The sequence below is a fragment of the Bombina bombina genome, chromosome 2, assembly GCF_027579735.1.
Source record: "Bombina bombina isolate aBomBom1 chromosome 2, aBomBom1.pri, whole genome shotgun sequence".
Classification (NCBI taxonomy): Eukaryota; Metazoa; Chordata; class Amphibia; order Anura; family Bombinatoridae; genus Bombina; species Bombina bombina.
Genome location: NC_069500.1, coordinates 1,218,189,483 through 1,218,207,669, shown reverse-complemented (window position 1 = coordinate 1,218,207,669; position 18,187 = coordinate 1,218,189,483). Strand labels below are relative to the sequence as shown.

Sequence of the window (18,187 nt, the reverse complement as noted above, 5' to 3'; positions counted from 1 at the left end):
ACCTGGGAGCCAGATATCTTGCTAATTGAAAGGGGATCAAATACTTATTTCACTCATTAAAATGCAAATCAATTTATAACTTTTTTGAAATGCGTTTTTCTGGATTTTTTATTGTTGTTATTCTGTCTCTCACTGTTCAAATAAACCTACCATTAAAATTATAGACTGGTCATTTTTTGGACAGTGGGCAAACGTACAAAATCAGCAGGGGATCAAATTATTTCTTCCCTCACTGTATTACAAGTTGAAAGTAAAAAGTTTGTGCACAATTGAAAACTCCAAAGCACACTAACAAAATATGGCAAAGCAACCGCGTTACTGTCTTCTCTCATAGGCCCTGATATTCAAAGGTTCTCCAGCTTGGAGAGAAATTGCAGTTGAGACTTCACAGAGGCTGATCTGATATGAGAGTTTTGTTACACTTATATGTAACTTTAACAGATTAGGATCATATTTCACATATTTCTGTTTATATATACAATTTAAATTGCACCTTGAATTTGCTGCAATGAGTTCTGCCTCTGTGAAGTCTGCTCTATAATCAGAATTTGTAAAATCCCAATCCCAAACATACTACTATATACAAAATAAAATACAAAAACTGCAAAGTTTAAAGGTAATGAAATTTAATGTGAAGTGTAAAGGGATATAAAATAGAAAGCACAAAGTATAAATACAGCAGAACTGCCATATCAGGCACTGCTATATTGCACTTGGCTTGTCTTTCCTTCAGATACAGAAATGCAGGGAACGCCCTTTGGAGAAGTAAAGCAAAATCTGCTTTTTGAACATTTCAATAGGGATCTCACACAGTGCTGGAGGATCATTCCAGAATATCTCACCTGTGCAGAGAGGTTTTGAACATCAGGGCCATAGACTTCAATGGAGCACACAAAAAACAGCAAAAAAAAAAAACTAACACCCATACTAGCACACTAACCCGACCGCATATATTCAAGTGCGCTCAACCTGGCATGAATTATGAATATTTCACATTCCAATTTAGAAGCAAAACTGCAAGGAAAATTTTGCTTTATCTTTTCATCCTTTTCAAGAATTCTATTCTCCAGTGGAAACACTGGGCTAGATTACAAGTGGCACGCTCAAGTTTGTCGCAATGCAAACAAAAATTTGCTCTCAATGGATTAACAGTAAGAGTTAAAATAAAGTTGCACCAAGCACAAAACAAATACATTAAAATAAAGTATTATACTAATTAATACAGTTTATGATAAAATATTTAATATAAATATTAATAAAAAGTTTTTATAGGGGTTAAAAGGTATATGATTATATCACAAGGTATTTGTTAGAAAAGGACTATTATGTGTATATTTATGTTGAAATATGTGTATGTGTGTATATACATGTGTATTTATGTGTTTATATATATATATATATATATATATATATATATATATATATATACAGTATATATATACAGTATATACAGTATACACTCACTGGACACTTTATTAGGTACACCTTGCTAGTACTGGGTTGGACCCTCTTTTGCCTTCAGTGCTGCCTTAATTCTTTGTGGCATAGATTCAACAAGGTGTTGGAAAAATTCCTCAGACATTTTGGTCCATATTGACATGATAGCATCACGCAGTTGCTGCAGATTTCTTGGCTGCACATCCAGGATAAAAATCTCCCGTTCCACCACATCCCAAAGGTGCTCTATTGGATTGAGATCTGGTGACTGTGGAGGCCATTGGAGTACAGTGAACTCATTGTCATGTTCAAGAAACCAGTTTGAAATTATTTGAGTTTGGTGATGGTGCATTATCCTGCTAGAAGTAGCCATCAGAAGATGAGTACACTGTAGTCACAGAGGGATGGACATGGTCAGCATCAATACTCAGGTAGGCTGTGGCGTTCAAACAATGCTCAATTGGTACTAAAGGGCCCAAAGTGTACCAAGAAAATTTCCCCCACACCATTACACCACCACCACCAGCCTTAACCGGGCATGATTGATCCATGCTTTCATGTTGTTTAGGCCAAATTCTGACCCTACCATCTGAATGTCGCAGCTGAAATAAATCGATACTCATCAGACCAGGCAACGTTTTTCCAATCTTCTATTGTCCAAATTCTGTGCGAAACCAGGCAACGTTTTTCCAATCTTCTATTGTCCAAATTCTGTGCGAATTGTAGCCTCAGCTTCCTGTTCTTAGCTGACAGGAGTGGCACCCGATGTGGTCGTCTGCTGCTGTAGCCCACCTGCTTCAAGGTTCAACGTGTTGTGCGTTCAGAGATGGTATTCTGCATACCTTGGGGTATACATATATATATATATACATGAAAAGAGAGTTTTCTTCTATGTGAAGAAGTTAAAGGGGTTGCGATATCTTATGTCCTGATGATATTGCATATCGGGTTTCACTCTCATGATTTTTTCTTTCGACTTGTTATACGCACTCTAACCCGCCCATGTTAAAAGTTTAATTTGAGTTCAGTTAGCGCAAGAGCAAAAAAACATAAGCGTGCTACTTCTGGCCCACTGTTAACTGATGTTTTCTGTAAAAAAATTAAATCTATTTTGTTTTGTGCAGCGTTTCTATAAAGGGATTTGTTCCTCACCTTTAATCATTATGCTATATATGTCCTTTTTTCAGAATCCATTTTTTAGTGTAGCGAGTATAAATTAAAGGGATATGAAACCCAAATATTTTCTTTTGTTATTGAAACAGAGCATACTATTTAAAAAAAAATCCAATTTACTTCTATTATCGAATTTCCTTCATTCCAATGATATTCTGTGTTGAAGAGATACCTAGGTAGGCATCTGATTACATGGCAGGGAATAGTGCTGCCATCTCTTGCAAATGGATACAATTCTTGCAAAACGGCTTCAATATAGTGCTCTAGAAATGGGCCGGCTCCTAAGCATATGTCCCTGCTTTTCAACAAAAGCTACCAAAAGAACAACGTAAAATTAATAATAGAAGTAAATGAGAAAGTTGATTAAAATTTCATGCTCTATCTGAATCATGAAAGAAAACTTTTTTGGTTTCATATCCCTAAAAAAGTGTGAAATAAGGCTTGAATTCAGTTCTACCAACTCTGGTCAAGGTACAAAGCATTTAAATTAGTTTTTAACTATCAAATGGACATTGGTTAGTCCCCAACTATTTATATGATTCTATTATCTTTAGACTGTACGTTCTTAAGAGAAAGACGTAATTTCTACATCAGCTTGCTTGGCTAATTGTAATGCATTTCATACTCAATGTGGCACTTTAAAAAGAAATGTAACAAATATAAAATATGCCATACATTTTTGCAAAAATAATTTCTCTTTAATATTGGAATACAAACTATTTTACATAATACAGTAATACAAATTATAGTTGTTTAACAGTACAAATATTTTTAAACACATATTATCTACCTAATACATTTGCTAAATAGCTTATCTAAAACTTCAGGGGCAGAAAACCCCAACATTTTCTTTTATGATTTTGATAGAACATACAAGTTCTATTATCAAATTTGCTTCATTCTCTTATTATCCTTTGCTGAAGGAACAGCATTGCACTACAGGTAGCTAGCCGAACACATCTAGTTAGCCAATCACAAGAGACAAATGTATGCATGCACCAATCAGCAGCTATCTCCCACTAGTGTAGGATATGTGTGTATTATTTTTCAACAAGGGAGACTAAGAGAACAAAGCACATTTGAAAATAGAAATGAATTTAAAAGTGTCTTAAAATTAGCTCTATCTAAATCATGCAAGTTTGGTGAGACATAATCAAATACTAACAATTCACTTTTTTTTAAAACTAAAAAAAAAGTACATTCATTCAGTATATTTTTTTATAATAAAAAATACTTTTAATTGAAAAGGCAGATATTTTAATTGATAAAAACTATTCAAGATAATAAAACAATTGTACTAGTATCAAATAGTATCTTTTATTTACATATAAAAACTCAACTATTTATAAATATTTATATATTACATTTGCTTCCATTAAAATGGACCATAAATATACAGAACCTTTTTTTTGTTGCTTTTCACATACAAGATACACTACAAGAACTAAATATATTACTTAAAATATGGCTTTTCAGGAACTCTATGTTTTTTTGATGTTGTAAAACAGCATGTAACCAATGGAACAACTTTGCATATTTCACATAATCAATAAGATCATTTATGTTATCCCTAGCACAGTTAAAAAAATTAATTGATCAGAACCAAACTGATTCATGGAGTGTTAGGCAGATGGTGGTTAACATAATGCATGTGACACCTATTGTCTTTCTGATATCTAAGGAACAAATGCACATTCCTGGGTACACATTAGGGATGGGCGAATTTCGAATGTAGAACGAATGTTATTACCGAAATTCGAATTATAAATCCGAATGTTGATAAGAACGAATATTCTTAAAAATTCTATAATCGAATGTTATTTACAGTTTTCGAATGTCACTTTCAAATTCGAATGTTTATAATTATATCGAATGTCCACATTCGAAATTTCGAATTTAACATTCTATTTAACAAATACTATTCAGAAGTTCAATAGTTCATGTGATAGGGCGGGAATCTAGTAAACTGATACATAATAGATACAAATATATCATTTCGAATGTTTCTATATAGAATATTGCATAATTCGAATATTACATTTAAAGAAAAAGCATTAGAAATACTATTACAATCTAAATTCGAATTTTTCTAAAAGAATATTTTCAAATGTAATCATCAAATTCGAAACCGAACATTCGAAAATCGAATGTTAGATTGTTATGTATACATTCGAAATTCGATTCGAACGAAAATTCTTGCCGTTTTTCGAATGTTGCGAAACATTCGCCCATCCCTAGTGCACATACCAGAGGCACTCTATCAATGCTAGAAGTGTATTCATGTATATGCATGTTTGTGCTTGTGGGATTCTTTAATTACCATTGGCAGCAAGTGCAACTTTTCAATATTCTGTTTACTCCTAACTTAAATGTACCAAGGAGAGAAATTAACATAGAACAGCATATTACACTCACTATAGCAAGCACATTTAGGCCTCTAGTTATCAATGTCTGTCGGACCTGATCCGACAGTGCGGATCAGGTCCGACAGACATCGCTGAATACGGCGAGCAATACGCTCGCCGTATTCAGCATTGCACCAGCAGCTCACAAGAGCTGCTGGTGCAAAGCTGCCCCCTGCAGACTCGCGGCCAATAGGCCGCCAGCAGGGGGTGTTAATCAACCTGATTTCCGGCGATGTCTGTCCTCCTGCTCAGAGCAGGCGGACAGGTTATGGAGCTGCGGTCTTTGTGACCGCTGCTTCATAACTGCTGTTTCTGGCGAGTCTGCAGGCTCTCCAGAAACACGGGGCATCAAGCTCCATTCAGAGCTTGATACATATGCCCCTATGTGTCAATAGAACATCCAATATATGAAACCTACAAATGCAATTTATAGACATAAGTGAAACCTACATAAGGTTTCTTAACACTATATTAATAAGTATGATATACCCCGGCACCATCCTATTATGATAAAGCAATACACTTGAATATATAATAAAATCCAATTATTTAATGAAGTTTGCCTGAGTATAAATAATTTCCTGTGTGTACTACATATAATGACAGATTTGTCATTAGGTCAGAGGAGCTGTCTTCCATAACAAAACTTCCAATAAAATGTATAATTTTTACAGTCTGATTTTTTTACATCGGGCTGCTCAGTGCAGGGAATATACAGTCTATTTAGATCCTCATTCACATATACATTTTTGGAAGACAATAGTGAATGCACTAGTAGTGGTGAAGTGATTGAAATTACTACAGTGTCCAACTGGTGGCCAGAGACATATTTGTAGCAAACACAATGGTACACAATGGTACAAAAAGGAAGGATTCTGTGTATTAATTAAGGTGCCAATAGTGCTGTAAACTCTAAATCTGTATCTAATTCTCCAGTTGGTAATGCTGCAGAAAGTAAAACGTATTGCTTTTTTATTTTACATCTTATACCCTATTTATAATATTTATAATACTGATAGTTTTAAGAGATTTAGTGCAGTTTTAGAGCACAGAAAACTCTCCCATTTTACAGTATACATCTAGACTGCCTACCGCAATACATGTGAAGTTCTTATATGTAGAAAATACATTAATACATAATAAAACCTATATATGGAATGATGACTTAGTATATACACATAAAACAATTTCTAAACACTACTAAATAAATACTGAATGCTAGAAAATGTACTGATTACAATATTTACATTAGCTGGTTGGTCCGTTTATGAAAAATAACCACAATAAAAATAAAAATGTGTTAAAACGCAGTGCAGGTTTTGTGGTTACCATTAATTTTTTCCATTGAAATTCATGGACAATGGTGAATTAAAATGCTGATATCTTAATTAGTGTTTCCTTATAACCTCATGGAAGAAACTGAGTACACTGTAGTCACAGAGGGATGGACATGGTCAGCATCAATACTCAGGTAGGCTGTGGCGTTCAAACAATGCTCAATTGGTACTAAAGGGCCCAAAGTGTACCAAGAAAATTTCCCCCACACCATTAAATCACCACCACCAGCCTTAACCGGGCATGATTGATCCATGCTTTCATGTTGTTTAGGCCAAATTCTGACCCTACCATCTGAATGTCGCAGCTGAAATCGAGACTCATCAGACCAGGCAACGTTTTTCCAATCTTCTATTGTCCAAATTCTGTGCGAATTGTAGCCTCAGCTTCCTGTTCTTAGCTGACAGGAGTGGCACCCGATGTGGTCGTCTGCTGCTGTAGCCCACCTGCTTCAAGGTTCAACGTGTTGTGCGTTCAGAGATGGTATTCTGCATACCTTGGGGTATACATATATATATATATACATGAAAAGAGAGTTTTCTTCTATGTGAAGAAGTTAAAGGGGTTGCGATATCTTATGTCCTGATGATATTGCATATCGGGTTTCACTCTCATGATTTTTTCTTTAGACTTGTTATACGCACTCTAACCCGCCCATGTTAAAAGTTTAATTTGAGTTCAGTTAGCACAAGAGCAAAAAAACATAAGCGTGCTACTTCTGGCCCACTGTTAACTTATGTTTTCTGTAAAAAAAATTAAATCTATTTTGTTTTGTGCAGCGTTTCTATAAAGGAATTTGTTCCTCACCTTTAATCATTATGCTATATATGTCCTTTTTTCAGAATCCATTTTTTAGTGTAGCGAGTATAAATTAAAGGGATATGAAACCCAAATATTTTCTTTTGTGATTGAAACAGAGTATACTATTTAAAAAAAAATCCAATTTACTTCTATTATCGAATTTCCTTCATTCCAATGATATTCTGTGTTGAAGAGATACCTAGGTAGGCATCTGACTACATGGCAGGGAATAGTGCTGCCATCTCTTGCAAATGGATACAATTCTTGCAAAACGGCTTCAATATAGTGATCTAGAAATGGGCCGGCTCCTAAGCATATGTCCCTGCTTTTCAACAAAAGCTACCAAAAGAACAACGTAAAATGAATAATAGAAGTAAATGAGAAAGTTGATTAAAATCTCATGCTCTATCTGAATCATGAAAGAAAACTTTTTTGGTTTCATATCCTTAAAAAAGTGTGAAATAAGGCTTGAATTCAGTTCTACCAACTCTGGTCAAGGTACAAAGCATTTAAATTAGTTTTAACTATCAAATGGACATTGGTTAGTCCCCAACTATTTATATGATTCTATTATCTTTAGACTGTACGTTCTTAAGAGAAAGACATAATTTCTACATCAGCTTGCTTGGCTAATTGTAATGCATTTCATACTCAATGTGACACTTTAAAAAGAAATGTAACAAATATAAAATATGCCATACATTTTTGCAAAAATAATTTCTCTTTAATATTGGAATACAAACTATTTTACATAATACAGTAATACAAATTATAGTAGTTTAACAGTACAAATATTTTAAAACACATATTATCTACCTAATACATTTGCTAAATAGCTTATCTAAGACTTCAGGGGCAGAAAACCCCAACATTTTCTTTTATGATTTTGATAGAACATACAAGTTGTATTATCAAATTTGCTTCATTCTCTTGTTATCCTTTGCTGAAGGAACAGCATTGCACTACAGGTAGCTAGCCGAACACATCTAGTTAGCCAATCACAAGAGACAAATGTATGCATGCACCAATCAGCAGCTATCTCCCTCTAGTGTAGGATATGTGTGTATTATTTTTCATCAAGGGAGACTAAGAGAACGAAGCACATTTGAAAATAGAAATGAATTTAAAAGTGTCTTAAAATTAGCTCTATCTAAATCATGCAAGTTTGGAGAGACATAATCAAATACTAAGAATTCACTTTTTTAGAAAACTAAATAAAAAAAAATACATTCATTCAGTATATTTTTTTTATAATAAAAAATACTTTTAATTGAAAAGGCAGATATTTTAATTGATAAAAACTATTCAAGATAATAAAACAATTGTACTAGTATCAAATAGTATCTTTTATTTACATATAAAAACTCAACTATTTATAAATATTTATATATTACATTTGCTTCCATTAAAATGGACCATAAATATACAGAACCTTTTTTTTTGTTGCTTTTCACATACAAGATACACTACAAGAACTAAATATATTACTTAAAATATGGCTTTTCAGGAACTCTATGTTTTTTTGATGTTGTAAAACAGCATGTAACCAATGGAACAACTTTGCATATTTCACATAATCAATAAGATCATTTATGTTATCCCTAGCACAGTTAAAAAAATTAATTGATCAGAACCAAACTGATTCATGGAGTGTTAGGCAGATGGTGGTTAACATAAAGCATGTGACACCTATTGTCTTTCTTATATCTAAGGAACAAATGCACATTCCTGGGTACACATTAGGGATGGGCGAATGTGTAAATTTTCTAATTTCGAATGTAGAACGAATGTTATTACTGAAATTCGAATTATAAATCCGAATGTTGATAAGAACGAATATTCTTAAAAATTCTATAATCGAATGTTATTTACAGTTTTCGAATGTCACTTTCAAATTCGAATGTTTATAATTATATCGAATGTCCACATTCGAAATTTCGAATTTAACATTCTATTTAACAAATACTATTCAGAAGTTCAATAGTTCATGTGATAGGGCGGGAATCTAGTAAACTGATACATAATAGTTACAAATATATAATTTCGAATGTTTCTATATAGAATATTGCATAATTCGAATATTACATTTAAAGAAAAAGCATTAGAAATACTATTACAATCTAAATTCGAATTTTTCTAAAAGAATATTTTCGAATGTAATCATCAAATTCGAAACCGAACATTCGAAAATCGAATGTTAGATTGTTATGTATACATTCGAAATTCGATTTGAACGAACGAATGTGTTAAAATTCTTGCCGTTTTTCGAATGTTGCGAAACATTCGCCCATCCCTAGTACACATACCAGAGGCACTCTATCAATGCTAGAAGTGAATCTCTTCATGTATATGCATGTTTGTGCTTGTGGGATTCTTTAATTACCATTGGCAGCAAGTGCAACTTTTCAATATTCTGTTTACTCCTAACTTAAATGTACCAAGGAGAGAAATTAACATAGAACAGCATATTACACTCACTATAGCAAGCACATTTAGGCCTCTAGTTATCAATGTCTGTCGGACCTGATCCGACAGTGCGGATCAGGTCCGACAGACATCGCTGAATGCGGCGAGCAATACGCTCGCCGTATTCAGCATTGCACCAGAAGCTCACAAGAGCTGCTGGTGCAAAGCTGCCCCCTGGGGGGGGTGTTAATCAACCTGATTTCCGGCGATGTCTGTCCTCCTGCTCAGAGCAGGCGGACAGGTTATGGAGCTGCGGTCTTTGTGACCGCTGCTTCATAACTGCTGTTTCTGGCGAGTCTGCAGGCTCTCCAGAAACACGGGGCATCAAGCTCCATTCAGAGCTTGATACATATGCCCCTATGTGTCAATAGAACATCCAATATAAGAAACCTACAAATGTAATTTATAGACATAAGTGAAACCTACATAAGGTCTCTTAACACTATATTAATCAGTATGATATACCCCGGCACCATCCTATTATGATAAAGCAATACACTTGAATATATAATAAAATCCAATTATTTAATGAAGTTTGAGTATAAATAATTTCCTGTGTGTACTACATATAATGACAGATTTGTCATTAGGTCAGAGGAGCTGTCTCCCATAACAAAACTTCCAATAAAATGTATAATTTTTACAGTCTGATTTTTTTACATCGGGCTGCTCAGTGCAGGGAATATACAGTCTATTTAGATCCTCATTCACATATAAATTTTTGGAAGACAATAGTGAATGCACTAGTAGTGGTGAAGTGATTGGGCCCAAGTAGGTTGAAATTACTACAGTGTCCAACTGGTGGCCAGAGACATATTTGTAGCAAACACAATGGTACACAATGGTACAAAAAGGAAGGATTCTGTGTATTAATTAAGGTGCCAATAGTGCTGTAAACTCTAAATCTGTATCTAATTCTCCAGTTGGTAATGCTGCAGAAAGTAAAACGTATTGCTTTTTTATTTTACATCTTATACCCTATTTATAATATTTATAATACTGATAGTTTTAAGAGATTTAGTGCAGTTTTAGAGCACAGAAAACTCTCCCATTTTACAGTATACATCTAGACTGCCTACCGCAATACATGTGAAGTTCTTATATGTAGAAAATACATTAATACATAATAAAACCTATATATGGAATGATGACTTAGTATATACACATAAAACAATTTCTAAACACTACTAAATAAATACTGAATGCTAGAATATGTACTGATTACAATATTTACATTAGCTGGTTGGTCCGTTTATGAAAAATAACCACAATAAAAATAAAAATGTGTTAAAACGCAGTGCAGGTTTTGTTGTTACCATTAATTTTTTCCATTGAAACTCACGGACAATGGTGAATTAAAATGCTGATATCTTAATTAGTGTTTCCTTATAACCTCATGGAAGAAACATGAACACACTTCTTGTCCTCCTAGCGATGAAGAAGTTAACATTCTAGACACTCAGTGTCAATATATAAAATAAGGCTCATAAAGCATCCATACCCTGTTGTTAGTCATAGCAACTAGATATGTTTTGAAATACTTTTGAAGGCAATGCCATGAATTTAGCTGTAATGATGTATTTCCAATCTGTTTAGCATGTGAGTGTCTCCACTGGCTAGTGATGTTTCCCATGACAGAGAACTACACACATTTACTTTTGTAGTTTTCTGGATTATCTAATTTGTACATTAATTACAATCTTATAAAGTCTTGGAGTCACATGAGTTTCTGTAACGTAAGGCAACATTGGTTTTATCAATTTGTCTAAACAGATGTATTCAACATCACAACTGTTTCATGTGGAATCTTGTCTACGTAGAATGATGAGTTGGCCTTCTGGAGAAGTTGTGTCTCTTCAGTGGAATCTGTAGTCATTTCAGTGTCATCTGAATGGTACCCAGACTGGTTGGTTTGGTTAGAAGATCCTGATGTAACGGACTCCTTGCTTTTACTGGCCACCAACAAACTGAGGAATAAAAACAATATTTGTTTAATCTTGTTAGGCATAACACAGTAAGTTAAACAAAAGGTTATAGTTTGATAATAAATTACTCAAATCTACTAAAGGTTTTAATTTAAAAAAGACTAATTTTTCACTATGTATATACTCTCTTCAAATAACAAACACGTAAAAAAGTTGCACACTAGCCATGCCATTCCTGAGCATGGTACAGTTTAATATTGGTTTGCAAAACCTGCTCCTGATTGGCTCACTGGCAATGCCATTCTCAGGAGCTGCAATGCAATCTGACTGGGAGTACAACTTTAACTATGCGTTTAACCCCTTTACAGAAATTTAAAAAGTCAGAGACATGCAATTGTATAATAATATCCTCTAACAAATTAGAGCATTTTATTATTGCTGTAGAATGTCCCTTAAAATAATAACACAAAGCTGACATTTTTTATTAAAACATACAAATAGATTTGGACAACGGATACAATTACAATACCCATCCTCTATTCCTAAAACTTAGGTTGATTAATCAATAGGATAACCTTAAACATTCCCAAACGTTTTAATTCCCTTGCTGTTTTCACCACAACTTTTTACAGGAAGTTTATTCTGATTATTCCATATATCACCTGCCCTTTGTATACAGAGGTTCATGAAAGAACCTGCAACCCTGGAAAGTCAAATCATAACCCTCTTGTTTTAGTTGTTTATTTTGTTACGAACACTGTTATCTTATTTTTTTTTTTAAACACTTACTGAGACTCATATACAAATACAATACAACAAAGGACAATATAAAAGGTTAACACATTTAACTAATCACAGGATACAATCTGGAGTATGCAACAACATTTTAGTAGTTCATCCTGTACAGAAGTAACAGCAACACAAAAGTCTTTAGAGTCCTGATGTGACCAGTAGTACTTTAGGAAACAACAGAGAAACAAGCTAAAGTACAAACATAGCTCACAATTACTATAGGTACAAATCAGTTGATTAACTACATAAAGATTTAATATAAGTCAGTTACAGTCCAGAAATATCTAAACTCTCTTGTGTATGTGTATTTAATCATTTCTCATCTAGATTTCCCATCAAAACTATCTAATTATTATTATTCCGCCACAGTCCACCCCTCTCTTCAAACTGAACCATCTGAGCACTAAGTGGGAATAAGCCCAACGTGCGCCTTCTATCATCTAGTAGGGCTTATTGTAAACGCACATAGAGAAAACATATTTTGACTTTTTAGTTCCAACTTATGGCCTTTGAGTCCATTTAATGTTTCAAATATACAAATCAGATCATTAAATTTACCTAAAAAACTGGGCTTGTTCTGTTTTTGTATCCAGTGTCTTAAGTTCTTCTGATGCAAGAACCATTCCACTGTCTGTCTGGTTGTCCTAAAATAGCAAAGAAAAAAAACACTGGTTAACAAAGCTGAATATGTCATAATAAATGTTTTACATGAAATAAAGTTAATAAGGTGTTAGCTTACATCCTGGACTATATTCATTGTAGGTTCTACAGGAATATCCTCAAATGTCTTGACACTAACTGGTCGGCTTTTTCTCTTATTGTTTTGAAGTTTCCTGTTTAAAAAACAAAATATTTTTAGACACTTACTATACATGCACCATCTACTAATATACTCATAGTGCATTAACCTTGGACAGTAAACAAGATGGCTCTGAAAGCTATACATGTAGATTAATTATAGTTTATATGTTTTATATGAAAAAGACAGAGAGAGAGGTATAGCTTAAACATTTTAAAATATTTCTGGAGTTATGTCAATGCTTAAAGGGACACTAACCCCAAATTTTTTCTTTCATGATTAAGAGAGAGCATGCCATTTTGAACAACTTTCCAATTTACGTCTTTTATCTAATTTGCTTCAATCTCTTGATATCCTTTGCTCAAAAGCATAACTAAATAGGCTTAGTAGCTGCTGATTGGTGGCTGCACATAGATGCCTTGTGTGATTGGCTCACCCATGTGCATTTCTATTTCTTCAACATAGAATATCTAAAGAATTAAGCAAATTAGATAATAGAAGTAAATTGGATTTTCGCTTAAAATTGTATTCTCTATCTGAATAATGAAATAAAAATGTTGGGTTCCATGTCCCTTTAATCTTCCTTTACTTTCACCAGCCATTTAGTAAGTAGGACCCCTGTACTGTACATTACATTTAATGAATTAGGGCAAACAGGCAGACTTATATAGTAAGCAGAGACGTAATATATGTTGGTTTTCAAGCAAAAACAAAACCGTTTTAGCAAAAGTTCAAAAATCCTATTTTACAGGAATGACAAATGAATTGGACGCTTATTGTCACCTTATTTCTAGGAATCCCTTTTAGAAGAAATGTTACTTTATTATTCAAATCTTACAAATTTATTTGCTCAATTCCCTAAACCATATCAACAACTTAATAACAATGCTACTAATGAACATTTATACCTTACGGGAAACTAAATGAGAACATGGGATTCATGGATATACAGAAGCCAGGAAATTATTAGTCAAGTAAATATGACCTTTTCATTTTGTCAATAAAACTTTATTTTTTATTGTTAAAAGATATTAGGCAGCAGCCCCGGTCTGTAGTTTTTCTTTTTTTAATACATTTTGGATATACGTTTGTGAAGAATAAAATTATTTCGTTTTTCCTAAACTGTTAGTGAACCCCTTACTAAAGGGACATGAAACCCCCAATGTTTCTTTCATGACTCAGATTTAGCATGGAATTTTAAATGACTTTTATCAAATTTTCTTAGCTCGCTTGGTATCTTTTGTTAAAAATCAGGGATGTAAGCTCAGGAGTGTGCACGTGTCTAGAGCACTATATGGCAGCAGTGTTGATAGAATGTTATCCATTTGAAATAGCACTAGATGGCAGAACTATTTTCTGTCATGTAGTGCTCCAGACACCTACTAGGTATGTCTTCAACAAACAACACAATGGGAACAAAGCAAATTTGATAATAAAAGTAAAATTGGATGCTCTGGGGGATATTTATCAAAGGTCTGGCGGAACTGATCTGACAGTGTGGATCAGGTCCGACAGACCTCGCTGAATGCGGAGAGCAATACGCTCTCCATATTCAGCATTGCACCAGCAGCTCTTGTGAGCTGTTGGGGCAACGCCGCCCCCTGCAGATTCGCTGCCAATTGGCCACCAGCAGGGAGGTGTCAATCAACCTGATCATACTCGATCAGGTTAATTTTCTGCTCAGAGCAGGCGGACAGGGTTATGGAGCAACGGTCTTTAGGCAGGCTCGCCAGAAACACGGGCCCTCATCCGGAGCTTGATAAATGGGCCCCTCTGTCTGAATCACACAACATATTTTTTTGGGTTTCATATCCCTTTAATGTAGCATAGATCTAACAGGATATTTGAGAAGTGTGTATTATTTTCTCTTTTTCTTTACTCTTATTGTTATTTGGCAGCAAATGTATCCTATTCAAATGCTGCTGAACTTTTTCAATTTCATTCTATAGTAAGTGGGCTATTTCCAAATTGAGATGAATAAATGCCAAATTGTATTTTAAAATACAGAAAAAGCTCAAAAATATAATCTTTCAACCTTCAACAATACATTTCAGAATGTCAGATTATAAACAAAAGCTTTGCAGCTGATGTCCTGTATACTACAAATAGGTCAGTACCGTATTCCAGCTGTGTTATCATACTGGAATTTTGCATCACATATTTCCTCTTCCTCCTTACAGGAAACAGGTGAGGTCGGTAAAGAGAGTCCAGAATCTTCTTCAATGTTCAAAGACACCATAATTGGAATGTAGTCTTTACCATCCTAAAATAACCAAAGTTTCACATCAAATATCTAGCTGATATCAAAGGCAGATTTCACATTTGCACTGTATATGTCCACAATAAGCACCACATTGCAAAGATCTCCATACAAAATGTTTTATGAGATTTTTAACTTGAATTAAGAGCCCAATGACACTACCCATGAAGAGCATCTTTAATATAGGTGTCTTATCTCCATTGTTGTGGAGAAAGCTAAACCTAGGTAGGCTCATATGCAAATTTCTAAGTCCTTGAAGGTCGCCTCTTATCTCAGTTTTTCACAGCTAGACAGTGTTAGTTCATGTGTGCCATATATATATATATATCACTGTTATTTATCAGGAGTTATTTATGACTCAGCACTGATTGGCTAAAATGCAAGTCTGTCTGAGATAAGGGGGCAGTCTGTAGAGGTTTAGATACAAGGTAATCACAGAGGTAAAAAGTATATTAATACAACCATGTTGGTTGTGCAAAACTGGGGAATGGGTAATAAAGAGATTATCTATCTTTTTAAACAATAGTCTGGAGTAGATTGGCCCTTAAGCTTTTATATGGGCAGTAAAAAACAAAATTACAATTTGTATAGCTTATATTAAAAATGAAATAGTGGACAAAATAAAAAAAAAGTGGACAAAATAAATGGTTAATGTACACTGCATAATGTTTTCACTATGCATGATCAACTATTTCATGAGGATTTAATTTTTAGTTGAATCTCCCTTTATTTTCTAACGTTTTAATCTACATGTGTACATATTCCAAACAATTATAACTAAATGTTTAAAATAAAAAATAAATAATACTAATTATATTCACCTGTTGCACATTTGCCTGCAAGATATTTCCTAAATGTTCCACTAGCTCAGAAAAGACAGGTCTTAGTATAGGATCTCCATGCCAGCAATCCAGCATTGTCTGATATCTGCAAGATAAAACCATATGGCTATAAGAAACCTATAATATTAAATATGATGTTATCATCCCCATGATGCACTGTAGCAATTCTCTTACATCTCAACTGTTGCATAATCTGGTGCCCTCATTCTTGTGCCTTCCTTTAATCGTCTGCAAAACTCTTCATCAATCTGCACTCCTGGATATGGGGATGCTCCTATAATGATAGGAATGAGAGAACAATGAAGATGCTTTATTCATGATCGATTGACGGACAGTATGAGTATAAAGACCAACGTTTGATATAAAGTTTTCCAACTTTATGTTTAAATGTATTCTTTGCTTTTTTTTAGCCATTAAAATTTAAATTTAAAGTATTTAAAATTTATTTTAGATATTCTCATACTCAGGCCCCGATTCTAAAACATTTGCCGGTCAAAACATGGTTTTCCACGCCAACACTCACAGGGGCAGCACTTATGGAATTCTATTTAAAAGAAAAGGGGGTTGTCCCTGGAAGTGGCGAGATGTCTCCCATACAAATTATGAGAGCGCTCTGCTATGTAAAAGTTCGCAATGGAGGGCAAAGTACAGAGGGGGAAATCTGAGTGTTTTAAAACATGAAAATTAAGCTTAATGAAAATCAAATTATGCTGTTTTCAGTGCACTGTACCTTAAAGGGACAGGAAACCCCAACATTTTCTTTCATGATTTGTATAGAACATACAATTTTAAACAACTTTGCAATTTACTTCTGTTATCAAATTTGCTTCATTATCTTGTTATCCTTTGATTAAAGGGATATTGAACTCAATTTTTTTCTTTTGTCATTCAGATAGAGCATGCAATTTTTAGCAACTTTCTAATTTACTTCTATTATCATATTTTATTTATTCTCTTGGTATCTTTATTTGAAAAGCAAGACTGTAAGTTTAGATGACGGACCATTTTTAGTGAACCACTTGGGTTGTTCTTGCTGATTGGTGGTTAAATCCACACACCAATAAACAGGTGCTGTCCAGAGGTCTGAACCAAAAATTGGCTGGCTCCTTAGCTTTTTCAAATAAAGATAGCAAGAGAACAAAGAAAAATTGATAATAGGAGTAAATTAGAAAGTTGTTTAACATTGCATACTCTCTGAATCACGAAAGAAAAAAATGTGGGGTCAGTGTCCCTTTAAGAAACAGCATTGCACTACTGGCAGCTAGCTGAACATATCTAGTTAGCCAATCACAAGATACAAATGTGGGCAGGCACCAATCAGCAGCTAGCTTACACTATTGTAGCATATATGCATATTCTTTTTCAACAAGGGATAGCAAGAGAATGAAGCACATTTGAAAATAGAAGTGAATTTAAAAGTGTATTAAAATCACATCCTCTATCTGAATCCTGCAAATGTAATTTTGACTTTCCTATCCCTTTAAATTTGCTGTAGTTTACATATGCAAAGGTTTTCCTTTCAGAATAACTAGTGTTTTGAGTATTTTGGTAAAAACTCTGCACTTTTTAACTTACAAGAAAAAATAGTGAGATCTTAGTGTGGAAATGTTTACAGAAAAAAATGTTCCTGCATATTTTTGTGTGAATGGTCCAGTTATTCGTTTTTTATGATTTTAAAATTACAAATTTTATTGTGCCCTTTTATGCATCTCCTTCCCATATGAAAATGCAGTATACGCCCCTTAGCAAGACACCCTGTTTTCACAGTAAAAAGTGGCTTTATGTTTTCCACCAGGGAAATGGAAGGGCTGGCTAGTATTAATATAGAATCTCACCAGCCAGGGGATCTTTTTAGAATCGGGGCCTAAGTCCTTATAAATTTGGGTTGAAGAATAAAATAATTATTATCTTAACTGTTTAAAACTTTTCCTCTAGTTTACAATTTTCTAAGT

At 34.0% G+C, this 18,187-nt stretch overlaps 1 protein-coding gene across 1 annotated transcript in view; it reads right to left on the bottom strand.

The window, feature by feature from the left end:
- Positions 1 to 7,853: 7,853 nt before the first annotated feature.
- Positions 7,854 to 18,187, bottom strand: part of KDR (kinase insert domain receptor) — a 51,402-nt gene continuing 41,068 nt past the window's right edge. Inside the window, exons 25-30 of the mRNA XM_053703962.1 lie at positions 16,410 to 16,509; positions 16,215 to 16,320; positions 15,251 to 15,396; positions 13,074 to 13,167; positions 12,893 to 12,978; positions 7,854 to 11,584 (exon numbers count right to left, since the gene is read on the bottom strand). Of these exons, the coding sequence (XP_053559937.1) occupies positions 11,383 to 11,584; positions 12,893 to 12,978; positions 13,074 to 13,167; positions 15,251 to 15,396; positions 16,215 to 16,320; positions 16,410 to 16,509 (734 nt within the window). The 3' untranslated portion in view covers positions 7,854 to 11,382. The remainder of the gene's footprint in view (positions 11,585 to 12,892; positions 12,979 to 13,073; positions 13,168 to 15,250; positions 15,397 to 16,214; positions 16,321 to 16,409; positions 16,510 to 18,187) is intronic.